This window comes from Elephas maximus, chromosome 2 (assembly GCF_024166365.1).
Source record: "Elephas maximus indicus isolate mEleMax1 chromosome 2, mEleMax1 primary haplotype, whole genome shotgun sequence".
NCBI lineage: Eukaryota > Metazoa > Chordata > Mammalia > Proboscidea > Elephantidae > Elephas > Elephas maximus.
Window position 1 is genome coordinate 222,964,199 of NC_064820.1, and position 17,974 is coordinate 222,982,172.

Here is a 17,974-nt window from a genome sequence, read left to right on the forward strand (position 1 = left end):
TAAGAATACCTTGAAAAAATCATCATGTGTGGCAGGCGGTTTGCAAGACCACCTCAAAGGGGAATTAAAAATTCTCCAGATTCCTCAGACTTAGCCTTTCTTTCCCTATAAAACCCTCCAGCTGGCCCTTTGTGGGCAGACAGAATTTGGGAGGAACCTATCCCCTCTGTTTCTTGCATACTGGTATTCCACAAAGCCCTCTTGCTGCTTACCACCCTCCTGTTTCAGTATTGACTTTGAGACAGGTGGCTCGAGTCCAAGATTTGCGGTAACAAAGTCCTCTGGTCAAAGCCCAAACCTCTGACCTGGAGATCAAGTTATCCTTCTCTACTATAAGGTGAAATTGACAAGAAAGGACTTCTCTCTACAGCCAGTGCACTGAATTTGGACTTTTAACCTCCTGAATTGTGAGAAAATAAATTTCTGTTCTTTAAAACCACCCTCTTGTGGTATTTGTTACAGCAGCACTGGGAAACTCAGCAGGCACATTTCTCTGTTGCAATTACTCAACTTAGCCATTGTGGCATGGAGGGAGCCATAGACAATCTGTAAATGCTGGGTTCTAATAAAACTTTATTTACAAAAACAGAAGTGGGCTGGATTTGGCCTGAGGGCCATAGTTTTTAGATCAATGGTCTGGATAGTGGGCCTGGCATCAAGGAGGGAGAGGAACAAGCAAGAGAGCCTTTCAAGAGAGATGTAGAGTACTTGGGCCAAGCCCTCATTCAATTGAAACCAGCCCGTGCTTTGTCTATTTCCAGCCAAAGAGCAGGGGCTGCCTCTTCTGTGCCCTGCCCAGCACTACGGGCAGAGTTCATGGTGTCAGGATCGTCTCTGGTTCATTAAATTGAGCTCAGAGTTGAGTCCTGGTGTTTGTCAACCCAAGTCTCGGTATTGAGGAGAACCAATCAATCGGCAGGAGACAAGAGAAGCAGACATCCGAAATAAAGGCAGACAACCTTTTCTTTTTTATTTCACTTAGACAAAATGCAAAGAGTGTCTCATGAAATTAAAAAATGAACAAAAAAGAAAATCAAATGGATGCCCCCACCCCTTCACTGATGGCACTCATCCTAATTAACGACAAAAAGAAGACCGATTGAGGACCCAGCTTCTAATGGGAAAGAAAAGTGTGCAAACATGAATCAAGTTCTCCCCTGCCCCCAAATCAACGTTCCTTTTAAATTCACAAATAGGGTAATTTTTTTTTTTCCTGTTTTCTTTCTTTAATCTTGTGTGATAGAACTTCCAGTCAGAAGGTTTAATTCGTTCCCCATGCACTTTGTAGAAAATCAGTAAAAATGCAGTAGCTGTGAAGGTCATAAAACTGGACTTCTTTCCCAAAAAATCAGATGCCCAGGCAGATGGAGCTCACACTCAGACAGAAAAAAAGCAGGAGAGTCTTGGCACTGTCTGTGGTTTCAGTATTTCCTCTTTTTTTTTTAATATAGTTTGGCAATTTTCTTTAATTATAAATATTGGAATTCAGTAAAAAAAAAAGGTAGCTTTGATTGGATTTTTTTAAATTGTATTTACAACCACGGTCCAGTCATGCTGTTTGTTATACCAGGGTGTATGATTTTGCGTAGGGATTGTTTCCTTTTAAATGGCCCCGAGAGTCGAGCAGTGATTCTTGGGAGCTGCTCATTTTAGCTGCCTGTCCCAGCTCTGCCCCTTCTCGCTGAGGTAATGTGGCCACAGCCCCCGGCTGCCACGACTGTCCTTCTCTCGTGGACGAGGTGGAGGAGGAGGCCTCCATGGGGATTGGCTCGAGGACTGTGGGGCGCTTCAGGGTCCGACTTTTCTGAGGTTCCAAGCACGCCTGCCCTAAACTCAGGTCTCTGCTGGTGCCTGGACCTCCTCGGTTTAACAAAAAGTCCATTCTAAGGTATGGAGGCAAGTGTATGAGGTCACCTGGAAACAAAGAGAGAGCAGTTAGTTCCGCTTTTGGTAATCATTGTCTGGAAATCCCTGGGTGCCGCGAATGGCTGAGCACTTGACTGCTGGCTGAAAGGTTGGTGGTTTGAACCTACCTAGAGGCACCTCAGAAGCCAGACCTAGTGATCTCCTTCTGAAAGGCTAAAGCCTTGAAAACTCTATGGAGCACAGCTCTACTCTGCCCACATGAGGTCGTCATGAGTCAGAACTGACTCCATGGCAACTAACAACGACTAACAACTACAATTTGCTGAGTACCCCTGTGTGCACAGGGTAAAATTTTCAAAGTTTAGAGGTGGAAAGGAAATGTCATCGCACGTTAACACATTTTCAAGACACCTTGTCAGAGCTCGGGGTTCCTGCATGGTACAAACAGTTAACATACTCAGCTGCTAACCAAAGGGTTGAAGGTTCAAGTCTACCCACAGAAATAACTTTTTGAAGAGAGGCCTGGTGATCTATTTCTGACTAATCAATTAAAACCCTGTGAAGCACAGCTCTTCTCTGACACACCTGGAGTTGCCATGAGTTGGAATCGACTTGACAGAAACTTTTTTTTTAAAATCAGAGCACATTACAAAGGCCGGTGGAACCATCCTCATGCCTTTCCATCAGACAGAGAAATAGCTGCCCTCTCTACATTACCTAGGATCTTAAATGTCATCCTTTATCCAAGAAATGGAGGTAACAAGACCTTTTGAAGTTACAAGATCTGTTGATACCATAAGCAAAAAAACCCTGTACATCAAAGGTGGCAGTGTACACTGGGTATAAACTGTGATAAACCGAACCCCTTGGCCAACTGAATGCATTCTGGAGAGCCCAGGGCTTGAGGAGAGAGCCCAGGAAACTGAGGAAACAACAATGGAGAGCTGGTTCTCGTCTCAACAAGTCTGCTCAACTGTGTGACTTTGGCTGGCCACTGAGTTAACAGGTTTCTATGATAGTTTTGGTGAAAATACCTATGCATATGGCCTTCTTACCAGACCTTGCCTACCTGCTGAACTTCTTGTCTCTCTTCTGTTTTGGTTAGTGCTGTGTATAGAGATAAAAACAGCTTAGACCAAATATTAATATTTGTACTTCCTTCTCTAGATCACTCAGTTTGTTGTCTATGGTGCCACGGAGATGCCTCACTTAGGTCTCCTTCAAGAGAGGGGAAAGGTTGGGATTCTCCAGCTATCGCCCCAAGAATACTGAGGCTACCTTTTCTCTGGGCTGCATCCAGCCAAGGACTGAGCATGACAGGGTTCAATTGCTAACACATTCCTGCCCAATGCGGGATTCCTCTAACAGACAATGTCTGCTCAGGGATTCCCCATTGGCCTGGCTGGACCCTTCTCAGGGGTGCATTACAATCTGAGGTTTTTCCTACCCAATCCTTCCTTCCTTCCTTCCCTTTCTCTTTTCATAGAAGTCAGACCTACATCTTGGTCTATGGGACTCTCCTTATCTGCTCCTGATCCCTCTCTCTCTATTCTTCGTAACAGTTTCCCCCAGTAAATCCCTGGCATGTATAATTCACCTTGGTATCTGCTTCTTGGAAAAGTGAACTGACACAGCTCTGTCACCATAAACTACTGAAATGCCCTTTTGAAGATTAACTTCTAATTGCCAAAGTCTATGATTTCTTCTTGGTCCTCATCCCAACTGTACTGTCTGCAACATTGGATGCTGTTGATCTTTTCTGTTCTGGGAACTCTCATCTTCCATAACACTGTGCTATCCCAGATCTCTTCCTACAGTTCTAACTGCCGTTTCTCAGTCTCCTTTACTGGATCCTTTTCTTCCACAAAAATCCATACATCCCCTAAATTCAGGGTTTCCCCAGTGTTTGTTCTCATCTCTCCCTCTCGGAGAGCTTGGTGGCTTGCATCATCTCCTTTAGAATACCTCTCACATCTACCCTTTCAGTTTTGCTCTCTCTCCTGAGTCCTAGACTTGAATTTCAGACTCTTTGGTAGACATTTATACATGAATACCCATCCTTAATTTTAAATACCACACGCTCCAAACCCAGTTTACGAAGGCTAGTCCCTGACCCCAACCTCACCCCAAATGCTACTTCCTCTTGCTTCCCTAATTGTGTTAAATGCTGTCACCATCCTCCCAGGTGTTAATGCTTGAAACTTTAGAGTTCTCATTGTCACCTTCCTCTCCAGGTTAATTCTTCTTGCAAAATATCTCTCGATTCCTATTTATTCCCGTCTTCATGACCCCAGTTCAGTTCCCTGCAATGCATGAACACAATTAGGGACCAGCCACTAGACGCTCTTTGCAATCAACACACCCCTGGTTTGAGCTGGAGTGAACTCTGGATCTAGCTCTCTGGCTCATTCTGGAGCCCAGTACTTCTCAACCTTTCTCATTTTAAGACACGTGTAGATGCTGGGATGAATGCAGAAGGTTCTTCACAGCTACCTCGAGGGCCCAGGGGCTCACCATCTTGGAATACCTGTAATTCTTTCAGGACATACCAGGTGGGAAGTGCTGGTTAGTGAATGGACTGGAGATGTTCAGTCCTGGAGCAGGAAACCAAGTAGGAGGGTGTGCAGGCGAGAGAGACCTAACGGTGGATTAATGTGAGGGAATGAAATCATGAGAGGGAATGAAATCATGAGATATGAAGGAGGCCCAAGGAAGATGGCTACAGATTTGATGACAAGTGGGAGTGGTGACACAGAAGGAGGGGTCGAGGAAACTGGGTGGAGGGTGGAACTGTCCACTGTGAAAGATATCTAGGAGAAAAATCTTCTTTGGTGGAGAAGCTGATGGGTTTGATTTTAGACATGCTGAGTTTGATGTGGTTGGGGAACACCTGAGAGGAAATGTCTACTGGGCATTTTATCTTAACTCATCTAGAAGCATAGCTCATTTCCCCTTTTAATCTAAAATAACTAACAATTCCTATTGCTTTTGCTTCACAATAGTCTCTATTTTCCTGATTTTCTTAAAAGTCCCACAGCTGTCAAGCATGCCTTCCTCAGCAAGCATCTTCGGACCTTTGGACTCTGAAGGTGCAGGGGAGGGGAATCACCAGACCACTTACGCCAAGCAAGGGCTGCCAGTAGTTAGTTGATGTGATAATGAAAACCATGGAAGCAATGTGTGCGTAGACAGTGATTTAAACCCCCGGCACCTTAGAAAATGCCTTCAAGTTTACCACTGGAAAGGAATACCCCATAAAAGAGAAGGAAAGGACTACTCAATGGTATAGAACAAGAAATAATGAAAGAAAGACAGGCACTGAAAATGCGTTTTATACAATTTAGGTGAGCATAAGAATTTTCAAAATGCTGTTCCTTAAGATTTATCCCCAGGAAAAGAGAAACAATGACCTCCTTCTCTGGAAATTTACCAGGCGACTTTCATGTCCTTGCATTATGTTGCCAAGCCCCTTGGTATTCATGATGCAAAAACCCATTTAGCATTTTCTCATTTGCTTTTTTAGGGTGCCTTTATCCTTTTTTTTTTTTTTTATCCTATAAGTGATGGTGAGTAATTACATGATTTCATTAAGAACTGTAGCATTTATTTTATGAAAATGGTCCCAGAACCACTTTGGGTTTGGCTCACTGAAATCAAAAGTACTCTAATTCAATGTTGGCTCCCTACAGCGAACTGGACCAAGGGAAAGCTCATAATAAATACTTCGAGAACAGGTTTTTAAAACAGTCTTACAGAAAGAGATGACATCATTTGGTATTCTTTTGAAAAGGGTTTTTATAATGTGATGCATCTGGGCTTTGGCTGAGGGACAATTATGGCACAAGGTCCACCATTAGAGGCTCTAACGTTGAAGGTACAGGTATACCTCGCCATATGTATTAGCCCTGTTTTGTAATATGAAAGCATTTAATCTTTAAAAGTGAAACCTTATTTCCCTAATGCCTTTTATGATGGCATTGAAAATTATTTATCTTCATTTATGGTAGTGAGTGTATTCTTTAACTGTTCCTATCAGGGGGTTAATTATCTGCAAACAAAGATCATGAAAGTATCAACAGGGCCTCATTAGAAAAAAACTGGAAAATTCTTTTGCAAAGTGAAGAATATATTGTATGTGAACCAACGCGCCCTAATTGGCCAATTGTAATTTGTGGATTTTTTATGTATCCTATTTCCTAAAAGTGAGTATTGTCATTAGTCTGGAGTCCCCAATAAGTAAATTATCTTATATTTGCTCTTTTATTGATTGACATGATTAATATTTTGTTTAAACACTGGAAAAAAATACAGCAGACATTTACCTCCAGGGTTATTTAAAAATGTAGGTCAAGAAGGCTTCCTGCTGTTTCTGAGCCCCAACTGAATCTCAAGCGCCTGACACATTTGTAATGTGCTGTAATGGATTTGGAGCCAAGTCTCCAAGGATGAATAGAGTTTGTTAAACCCTTAAAAAACGGTAGCATTCTGGTCCCAGTTGGATTGCAGGATGGTCAGGCTTTAAATTGGTCTGAACAAACCTCTGTGAAATCAGGAGAAAAAGGCCATGTTATTTGCACCCTGCCTGTAGGTGTTCCCACTTCAGACTTAGTGAGTAGAAGACTTAGGGTAGCTGAGGAAGACCGGTGAGAAATAGAAATCTTCAATAATGGGGCTAGCTCGGCATCACATCACCATATACAAAGACTACTTGTGTTTGCTCACTGCTAGTCCGCCAAGGGAGGATATTTCCAAGTGATTGCTGAGTGATCCAGGTGACGCTTTATTAAATTGTGCAATGTTCTAATTAGCTCCTTTCAACAGTGTGTGTTTTCTGGTTAGCATTCACGGTAACCCTTTCAACTGTGTGAAGGTGGCAGATGAGTGCTCTTAATAATTCATGAACTTAATGAACAAGAAAGCATCAGGGTGATGGATGAACTTTGTTTATTGATGACACGTTATGTTGGTTAAAATCTCAGCCCATGTGCTAGTCCAAAGACCAGTCTGAAACTGGATACTTGGATTGTCCATACATTTACTATGCTCTTCAGACAGCTATAGATACCAAGACAACTCATGTTCTTATTACTGAAGAAAGAGTGAGATGGAAGACTGTGACAATCTGGATATCAGCACCCTCCACCTCACCTGCCCTCCATCTGCCAGTGTCACACAGGGGAAACAAAACATCAATTCTAACCATGCAGATTAAGAGCAGAGGTCTGGAATGACATTGTCTGCATTTAGTCTGACTGCCTCGCGATATAAATCTGGGCTCAGTTTCCTCGTCCATAAAATGGAAATAAATCCAGAACCTACTACAGAAGGCTGGAATCCCTGGGTGATACAAATGCTTAATGCAAGTGGCTGTTGACTGAAAGATTAGAGGTTCTATTCTACCCAGAGGTGCCTCAGAAAAAAATTCTGGTGACCTACTTACGAAAAATCAGCCATTGGAAACCCTGTGGGGCACAGTTCTACTCTGACATTCACGGGTCACCATGAGTTAGAGTAGACTCGACAGCAAGACAGCAACTTTTTTTTTTCCCCATAGAGGGCTGTGGTAATGATTAAGTTAGATAATGCACGTGAAGGTTTTGTCAAAACCCTCCCTCTCCTTTCTGAGAGGGTCTGAAGTCGTGGAATGGAGGTTGGCCAGGGGAATGAGTCAGGAATGCTTAGCCATACCTCAGCTTCTGTCCTTTTTTGACTGTAATGGGCTTGGGGATGTCTCACATGGAAACTCGCTGAACATTTCTACTGAGGGGCAATGGTTTCTACCTCCACCAACTAGGACGGTGCTGGGGGGAGACACCCAGCTACTGTCGGGACAGCTCTGACTCACGGTGACCCCGTGTGTGTGTCAGAGCAGAACTGTGCTCCAAAGGGTTTTCAATGACCGGCTTTTTGGAAGTAGAACACCAGGCCTTTCTTCTGAAAGGAGAAAAGGAGGAGGGTTCTCATTAATGATCAATGACAGCAGCCAACACTAGCTGTGACATACAGTGTCCCCACCCTGTGCTCTGGGCTCACAGCAGCCCCTCTGCAGGCTCAGCTGGGGATCTCCCATTACCCATCCCTGCTTTTCCACTGAGTCCAAGCTGGAAGAATTTTCCGTAGCTCCCCTGCTCCCTGGGAAGCAGGCACCAGGCCAAGTGGCCACCAGAGAAATCCTTGGGGTTAGGCTGGAACAGCTCACCAGGATCTGGACTTGTGGCTTTGCTGGATGCTCCGCTGGGCCAGAACCCCCTTTGAACACATATGACTCCACAGGGCTCCTCACTGTCCAACCCTCTCCACTGACTCACCTCTGCCTCTGACACCACTTGATGCTCCACGGAGCAACACATTCTACAACAATCAACTGGGACCAGCTTGAGTATCTCATGATTTTGAAATTAGCAGTGACCCAGGATTCACTTGGCTTTGAATGCCAGAGTCATTATGTTGGGCATGGCCCCCTGGGTGCCCACAACATGCAACCCTTGGCACCCTTGTGTGTAAATCCGTCATTTCCACACACACATGGCCCACGGCCCCTCTTACTACTCTGCCCTCAGAAAACCAGAGACAGTGAAGTGCGCTTGTCATCTTGGTAAGAGTTTACTTCCTCTATTACCTCACTTCCTTCTTTTTGCTTCCCTCTAACTTCCCTTCCTCCCTTCCTTCGTCCTTCCTTTTCTCTCCCCGCCCCTGTCACTTTTTATTTCCTTAGCCTTGAAACTTTTCTCCACAAAGTTAAAAGGCATGGGGGAGGAGTAAAACTGTGACCTAGAGAGTGCAGCAGGAGAGGGGCCAGGAGTTAGCTGAACACAAGGCAGGGACCAGGGCACAGCAGTCAAGATGTGTGTGCATGTGCGTGAGAGAGAGAGTGTGTGTGTGTGTGAGAGAGAGACAATGTGTGTGTGTGTGAGTGTGTGAGAGTATGTGGGTGAGAGTGTGTGTGTATATGATTTGTGTGTGAAAGTGTAACCGTGTGTGTGTGTAACAGTGTGACAGTGTATGTGTGTGTGAGTGTAAGAGTGTGTGTGAGTGTATGTGTGAGTGTGAGAGACTGTGTGTAAGAGTGTGTGAGTGTGCATGACAGTGTGTATGCATGTGTGTGTGTGCGTGAGAGTGTGTGTTAGTGTGTGTGTGAGAGAGAGAATGAGTGTAGTGTGAGAGAGTGCAAATGTGTGCAAGAGAAAAGAATGTATGTCTGTGTGAGAGAAAGAGAGACAGAGAAAGAAAATGTGTGTAAAAGAGAGAGCACCAAGCAGACAAGGGAGCCAGAGGAGGGAGGAAGCCCCAAGGGAAGCAGCAGACCAGAAGGGGAAGATGAGGTGTGTAGCAGAAAGAGTCCGAGGCTGGCAGGAGGACCTGGGCTCCCATTCCAAAAGCTATTCCAGAGGGAATGGATCTCCACACTCCAACACTCACTTCCTCATCTTCCTTTCCTTTTGCCCTACTGACCTATCTGCCCCTGCTCCTCTCAGCTGCCCATTTAGCTACACCCAGTTAATGTTTCCTTCCCACACCTAGCATGAACACAACCCTGGGACAGAGGCCTGGCGTGGTCCAGTTTGGGCCTCTGGGACACAATCTACCCACCGAACATGGTGGATTTTAATTGTGCATTTGCTCACCGGCACAGTAACACCACTTGTGCCCTGTTCCTGAGGCCGATGCCCCTTGTGTCCAAGGTGGGGAGTGAGGGTGAGTGTGCAAAGGAGTGTGTAAACACAGAAACTGAGTTTAGGGACTGAGGTGCTGGGACCAGGGTGGGTGAGGCTTTGGTGGGTGGGTGGGGAGAGGGGGGCTGAGAGAGAGAATCAGAGTGATGGTAACACACACACTTACATACACACTAACATATACTCACACACAAAACACTCATGCACATACACAATTTACACACACATTCACCCCCACGTACACACACTCACACACACATACTCAGACACATATTCACACACACACACAGAGTGAAATAGGGAGACACAGAACCTGGCAAGTACGAAGCATGAATCTAGGAAAATTGCAAAGTGTCAAAAATGAAATGGAACACATAAACATCGATATCCTAGGTACAAATTAGAGATAAAGAACCACAGGTAGAGAAAAGTAAATAGAAAAGAGGGGAAATGTAAACTGAGTCGCATGGGAAAATGCCAAAGAGAAGTTGAGAGCATGAGGAAGGCAGAGAGTGGGCACAATGAGAATACATTTATATCATGAATGGCAAAAAGTCCGTGCCAAGCGATGACAGCCCACCGCTCGTTTGGGGCACTGAGCCATCAGCCATCAGAGGGCTTTTCATCTGTGCCTCATCTGCCTGGTACAGCTGACCAGCTCACAGGCTCCACCATCCTCGCCTGCCTGCTGCACGCAGCCAGGCTGTGTGGGCTCCTGCCCTCCAGGAATACAGGATGAAGTTGCTGTTATTTCATGATTATGCCTTATTATCTGACATAATGCTTCATTTCTCATCCTCCTCTCACTGCCCTCTGGGGACCTTCAGTGTCACTGATTCTCCAAAAGTTCAGATTAAATAAGTCAGCATTGATTTCTCTCTCTGTCTCTAGCCATGTCTACCACTGGGTGTCATTAACACCCATTGCCTCAGGCGCTGATCCAGCAGACAGTCCGCTTGAAGTCTGACATCCATCAGCAGATGCGTGCCCCAAACTTGTCATCCTCCACCAAGGTCAGGTTCCAACTGTGGTTGGTCTGACTGGGTGAGGACTGCTGCGTTAAAACTGCCTTGCTTTAGCTAACCTCCAGAAGACCCCTACTTCCTACCAGAAAAGCGAACCTTCCTGACCTTTCTCAATATCTTCAGACTCACACACACAAAGTCTGAACCCATTCAGCTTTGGAAAAAGGATGGTAAAATCGATACTGAAACAGAACAAGAATGAATCAATTCACAATCTATAAGGGATGTGCACCCCATTAACCTGTCCTCAAACAGTGGTCCCTGCTGTCTGCCATCTACCTCACAAGGGGGAAAAAAACACATAAAGTCTAGACCAGTGGTTCTCAATCTAGTATTATTTTTCCCCTAGGGGGCATGAGGCAATGTCTGGAGACATTTTTGGTTGTCAGAACTGGGCGAGAGGGGGCTGCTACTGGCATCTAGTGAAGAGAGGCCAAGGATGGTGCTCAGCACCCTACAGTGCACAGGGTAGTCTCTACCACAAGGACTTACTCTGTCCCAAGTGTTAACGGTGCTGTTTCAGAGAAATCTTGGTATAGACAATCAAAGTTCATAATTCCAAATGGGTAATTATTTCATTTTATTTTTACCTGAAAAACTTTGAATTCAATCAAAATGGTCATATTCCTTAGCCTCAGAGTATGAGTCTCTAAGAATTCTGGCTTCAGTTGTTAACAGGAGAAAACAAGAAATAGGTCCAATGGGATAGTGGTCAGAAGGCAAACAGCCCAGAGACTTTCTTCAATTGGGGGTGAGATTGAAAAGAGCACTGGTTACAGAGTCCAAAGCCTTCTGTTGAAGGCCTGTGCCCTGCCTCTACCTCTAAATAGTTTGGTGACCCCCTCCAGTATTAGTGCTCTTGCTTTTAACATGAAAAGCAAAAAAAAAAAAAAGAACAACACTGTCTCCAATGAGTCAATTCTGACTCATGGAGATGCCATGTGTTGCAGAACAGAACTGTTCCCTGGGGTTTTCTTGGCTGCAGTCTTTACAGAAATAGATCACCAGGCATTTGTTCTGTGGTACTGCTGGGTGGGCTTGAACTGCCAATCTTTATGTTAGTCGAGCACAAACTGTTTGTGCCCCTGGGGACTTTTAAGTGAGAAATCTACAATTATTCCTAAGGGTACCTTTAAGTTTAAGAGCTTCTTATACTCTAAGTTGTATCATCTACGATAGCTGCTAACACACATTTGTATTGGGGATCTGGGGTTAAGAAGGAGGCAAACTAATGCCTTTCTGGTGGCCATGTGTTGGAACCGACTCGACAACAAGTTACAAAGACAATGACAACAAAATCCCAAGGCACACTGCAATAGCTTTCTTCCTCCTACAGTGCAGCTTCATTAGCCAGGAACTGAAAACACATATGTACTTTCACAACACATTCGTGAGGGATGAAAGTGTACCACAGGCCCTAGGGGCTTAAATTCCTTCTGAGGACACATAAAAAGGGACTTTCATCAATTTCGAACAAGGTTTGATGTCTGTGCTTGGATGGCGCTAGATATCGATGAAAAAATAACAAGCAAACAATGTGGGCCTTGAATTCTAGCTCCTTCAATAAGACCCACTGGGGTCAGACTTGCAATGACACTACAGTGTCCAAGAGCGAGTTGGTTGTCAAATGGGAAAGTGTGGACTGCCAGCTCTAGACTGAGACAGGATCTAACACTTTTCTGGTTTAATATTAATGTTGCAGCATGGTAATGAAAATCTGTAAATGAACCTCTCTTGGTAAATGAATCTTCGCTCCCAAAGAGCAACCAGGAAAAACCCTAAATAAATAATGTGCGATTGATATAAGAGGTTCATGTACGTGGATTCGATGACCATTCTTGGCTTGTTACTGAGGAGGCTTCCTGCATTTTTAAGAGCTCATCGATACTGTGATCCTCCTACTCTCGGGTGAACTTTAAAAACTACACCGAGGTTTTGAGTTGAGCTTTGACTCAGGAGTCTTCTGCAATAAAGTAACTCTGAAGAAAAGCAAGATCGGAAAATCTCCCCCACATTTAGGCAGCTGAGAATTTGCAGGCAGAGACTCTGGAGCACTCTGGGAGGGATCCAAGAGGCTCAGAGATGGATCCAGGTGCCATGTGAGGACCCACATAAGTGGGCGCCACCTAAGAAGGAACATTGACTGAGGGTATACTTGCTGTGCCACGAGGCTGGCGGGCACATCTCAACAACCCTGTGCATCTTGAATCATCCCAAAGGAAGAGCTATGCTAATGTGGAATTGAGAATTCCAAGGACAGGAAATACATATTTGTGGAGCTGCAGGAGGCCAAAATAGGTTCCTGGGTGGTGCAAGTGATTTGCAATTGGCTGCTAACTAAAAGGTTGGCAGTTTGAACCCATCCAGAGAAGCCTGGCAATCTGCTTCATAAAGACTGCAGCCAAGAAAACCCTGTAGAGCAGTTCTATTCTGTAACACATGGGATCACCATGAGTTGGAATTGACTCAATGACACAACAACAAAAGGAGGCCAGTGGAGGGTTGGAGTCTGGAGACCAGGGTCATGGTTGGTGAGGAAGACGAGGCCTGATTTCTCAGTGCCTGGTAGGACCAACACTGGGCCCCACTGAAAGATGGTCTTTGCTGTCTTCTTCTTAGCTTTCTGCATATTCTCAGGACTTTCATGTTGCTCCTGGTTGTAATGACGACCTATTGGGCTGTGTGTGGGGCGGCGGGGGTGGGGGGGGGATACAGAGGTGCTGTCTTCCATAAGCAAGAGTCGGTACTCTGGATTTTGTCTTGTTTCTTGAATCCCTTCAAGACCCACCCGTCCTGTGTCTTTGGGACTCTTTGCTGGCTCTCTAGGATACTGCATGATATTCTGACAAACTAATGAGACTCTGAGAAGTATTGGTTCAGTATAGTAGCACTTACATCATGGTTGGAGCCTTGGTGGCACAGTGGTTAAGAGCCTGGCTGCTAACCAAAAGGTTGGCAATTCAAATCCACCAGCCACCTCTTGGAAACTCTATGGGGCAGTTCTACTCTGTCCTGTAGCGTCGCTATGAGTTGGAATCGACCTGATGGCAATGGTATATCATGGCTGGTAAAGTGGAGCGTTAGTGAAAATGAGAGAAACCCTCAATGAAATGGATTGGCATAATAGCCACAACAATGGACTCGGACAAAGGAACGTTCATAAAGATGGTGCAGAATCAGGCAACATTTCATTTTGTTAAACATAAGTTCACCATGACCTGAAGCCAAACTGACGGCAACTAACAACACATATCTTAGGGTACCTGGTGCAGTATCTCTTCACACAGAAGATATTCAATACATATGGGTTGAATAAACGCGAGTAATCTGTTTTTATTTTAAAAAGGTCTTTCTGAAGATGCAGGGAAATTTCAGTCACTGTGGTGATCCTTTATGCTTTTCATTAGCTGCAATGGCATCCAGGAGGTTTCCTGGTCCCCCAATAGGATACAGGTGGCCCATTGCCTCTACACCACTGGTCTATATGGGGGCGGGCCTCCTTCTCACCTTTCACCACCTGTGGGACTGATGCAGCCTAGGACTTTCCAACAATTAGAAATAAATCCCAATCAGCCAACAAAGAAAAACAGTGAGTCATCTAAGGGGCCCTGAAGAACAACACATGTTTGGGAACTAGAGGAGGCAGGCAACAGCTGGAGCAACAGCAACACAATAAATCAGTCTGAGCACTTGAGGAGGTTCACAGGCACCTGGACTCATGTGCAGGAAGTGCCCCCATAACCACTGGCAGGAGGCGTAGGCGGGAGGAGGTGGCTGCCAGAGCCCCTGTGGAAGTGTATACTCAACTTTTCTTTCAGGCAAACGGGCTTAGAGTTCTAAGCTTGGGACCGCTCAGAACACGTGAAGCATCATTTTGAAGATCTGAGGGACAACTACTGAGAACAGACGGAAGTTACAGGAAAGTCTTTAAGGAGATGAAATTGCAAGTGCCACCAGGGAGATCCAAGGGAGGCAGATAAGTGCATCCAAATATTTAGGTCTACACAGAGTGGGTATCAACAGCAACATATGCAGGTTTTATCACATGGCCCCAGGGCCCTTTTATAAATTCTGAGGGAGTATTTTAAAGCTTCCAAGCGCATGGCAAGGAACCCTGGTGGTGCAATGGTTAAGCACACAGTTGAAAGGAAGGTAGTTCAAACTCACCTAGTGGCTCCATGGGAGAAAAGACCTGGAGATCTACTGCGGTAAGGATTACAGCCTGGGAAACCCTATGGAGCAGCTCTGCCCTGTCTTACAGGGTTGCTGTGAGTCAGAATCAACTCAATGGCACAGAACAGCAACAATGTACCCACTGCAGATTAGAGGAACTCTCCATGGTGTTGTGAATGCCAGATCATTCTCACCTCAAGGCCTTGTTGTTTGCTCTTCCCTCTGCCTGGACCACTGTCCCCTTAGCATGTTTGTCGGGCTCTCTCTGTCACTTCCTTTACATCTTGACCAATATCTCATTTCTTCTGAGATGCCTTTCTGGACTATCATCTCCCCAATCGCCCCTGCCCGTCTCTACCTCTTTCACCTAATCAACTTCTCTTCCCATGCTTACCATGGTCTGAAACTGTTGGTTGCTTACTTGATTACTGTCTGTCCCCTTTCCAAGAACATAACCTTCTTGAAGGTGGGATTTTTGTGACTGTTGTCTACGACTGTATCCCCAGATCCTAAAACAGAGCCAGTTATTTAGTGGGCACTAGGTAAACACATAATGGAGGAAGAAGAGGAAGCAGGGAAGGAAGAAGCAGGGCCAGACCTAGGAGGGTGGAGCCCAGAGCAACTCAGCGGGTGTGCAAGCATGCATGTGGGTGTGCATGTATATGTGTATGAGAATGTGTGTGTTAGTGCACGTGCATATGTGTGAGTGTGTGTGCCAGCATGTATATGTGTGTGAGTGTGTGCACATGTATGGTAGCACATGTATGTGTGCGAGCATGTGTGTACGTGAGTGTGTGCATGTGCGTATATGTGTGCTAGCATGTGTGTGAGCATGTGTGTGTGCGCGTACATGCAAAAGTATGTATATGTGCTAGCACATGTACGTGTGCAAGCATGTGTGTGAGCATGTGTGCATATGTGCGAGAGTGTGTATATGTGTGCTAGCACGTGTATGTGTGAAAGCATGTGTGTGCAAATGTGTGTGCATAAATGTAAGTGTGTATATGTGTGCTAGTACATGTATGTGTGGGAGCATGTATGTGTGTGTATGCTTGTAGCCAACAAAGATACTTGCACTTGAAAGGAGACCCTTTCCATAGCTGCTGGAATAACATTAATGACAGACATTTCAAATCTGAATTTTTCAAGCCTGAAGCATGGGGCCCTGGGAGAAAGGGAAGGCCAGCTAGTCGACGTTGAGTCGACTCCAACTCATGGTGATCCCATGTGTGTTAGAGTAGAACTGTGCTCCATAGGGTTTTTAAGGGCTGATTTCTCAGAAGTAGGCTACTAGGTGCCTCTGGGTGGAGTGGAACAATCAACTTTTCAGTTAGCAGCCAAGTGCTTAATCATTGCCACCCAGGGACTCCAGAAAGGGAAGGAGAGAGACATAACTGGTTGTGAGGAATAAAGGGTGAAGCCTTGGATTTCGAGAGACAGGAGCAAGAGTCGTTGAGCCCGTTACCTGCTGGAACGGAGAGCTTCAGTCTTCAGATGGCAATGGAGATAAGAACGAGATGAGGGGAAGGGTATTTGGCAGTGAAGACTTTTGGAGTCTAATTTTGACTCGAGCCAACATGGCAGCCACATAGACTCTGAGGCTTGAGCAGAAGTGGGCTTGTTTCAGGTAAGGGCACTGGCCATTTCCTAGGGCCGCAGGTGCCTCCTCTCACTTCTACCTCTTGGTTAAACATGCACACTCAAGAGAGACTGAGTGTATGCCATGCCCTGATCCTAAAATTTAAATCCAACAACTGCTTCATAAAGAAAAACAAAACAAAACAACCAACTGGTGTTGAGTTGATTCTGACTCATGGAGACCCCATGAGTCTCAGCATAGAACTGTGTTCCATACTGTTTTCTGGTGCCTCTGGGTGGACTCAAACCTCCAACATTTAGGTTAGCAGCCAAGCGTGTTAACCATTTATACCACTGCTGCTTCGTATAGCTCTGGTTATTCAAAGAATCAGTAAGTTGATGCCAGGAAATGGCCATTTCCAGCTGGAAAACCTTTAACATGCTCATTTTGGGAGGGGGTGACATGCATTTATTTAAGCCTGGGCCCCCGAGAATGTAAGTTCAGATATGTGAAGGGGCTCAGGCTTCCTCTGCTTCTAGCCAGCCAGGCTGTATTAGGTTGCATATTTGAAGCTTTAAATTGGTCTAAGTAGCTTCATGCAATAGCACCTCTTGATTGCATAGGATACATCATGAATAAAGAAGCAGCAGTAATCCAAGAATGTTAGAAGCTGGCTCCAAAGGCTACTTGAAACCAAGACTAGGTAATGCACTCCAAGTACTGGAAACCACCTTGGCCAAAAGGAAAATAAGCTGTTAAACTTTCCAGCTATCTCTCAGAGGAATAGAGGGTGTTTTTTGTTGGTTTGTTTTATTTGTTTTTAAAGATTGAAGTAGCCACCCCTTATTGGAAAAAAAAAAAAAATTATACAATTGGTATTTTATTTAAAATGTATGAGGTCTAAAAATGCATCAAATTCAAAATTCAGGTATCTTTAGAAGTCTAAAGCTAGATTCTGAGGGCTGCCTCAAAGCTGATGAGTCATCCGCATTGCACTGGAGGTTCCCCCTTATCTGAGAAGAGAGTTCCTTCTGATTTGTTAAGGACAAGAACAGAGAATAAATCACTATGAATAAAGGTAGCCGGGAAGATGGAGTCGACTTAAATATCCTCTTATATTTCCTCAGTAATTTCTACTACTTGTAATATGTTAATCAATTGACCAATTTCATCATTATCACACCCATGATATATTCATGCATTCAAGAATATTTACAAAGTACCTACTATGTTCCAGAAACAGTGCTAGGTGTATATATTCAATACCATGAATTCATTTGAAAATGTTTCTTGAACACTATGTGCCTGCCAGAAACTCAGCTAGACACTGAGAAAGAAGTATGAAGTAACTAAGACATGTTTTCCATCCTTCTGGAGTCCATTTAACTCAGCCCTCACCGTTACAGAGTTTAAAAGTCTGGGATTATAATGATTGCTAATGGAGACAGTCAAAAGAAAAGGGTGAGGAAAAAAAAAAAATTAAAAAAAAAAAAAACAACTCATGGTGGGGACAAAGATATCCTAAGATCTGGAAGACTGTGTACACCAAACAGAAAGAATAACTGACTGATATCATCTAGAACAAAGAGGAAACATGGGTGATGAATTTGGTTTTAAACGACAACTCAAGGAGCTGCTAATTTTGACATGGCCTATAG

At 44.7% G+C, this 17,974-nt stretch overlaps 1 protein-coding gene across 1 annotated transcript in view; it reads right to left on the reverse strand.

Annotated features, from left to right (window-relative positions):
- Positions 1 to 1,561: 1,561 nt before the first annotated feature.
- DSCAM (DS cell adhesion molecule) overlaps positions 1,562 to 17,974 on the reverse strand; it is a 1,038,663-nt gene continuing 1,022,250 nt past the window's right edge. Inside the window, exon 33 of the mRNA XM_049874902.1 lies at positions 1,562 to 1,914. Coding sequence (XP_049730859.1) covers positions 1,562 to 1,914 — 353 coding nt within the window. The remainder of the gene's footprint in view (positions 1,915 to 17,974) is intronic.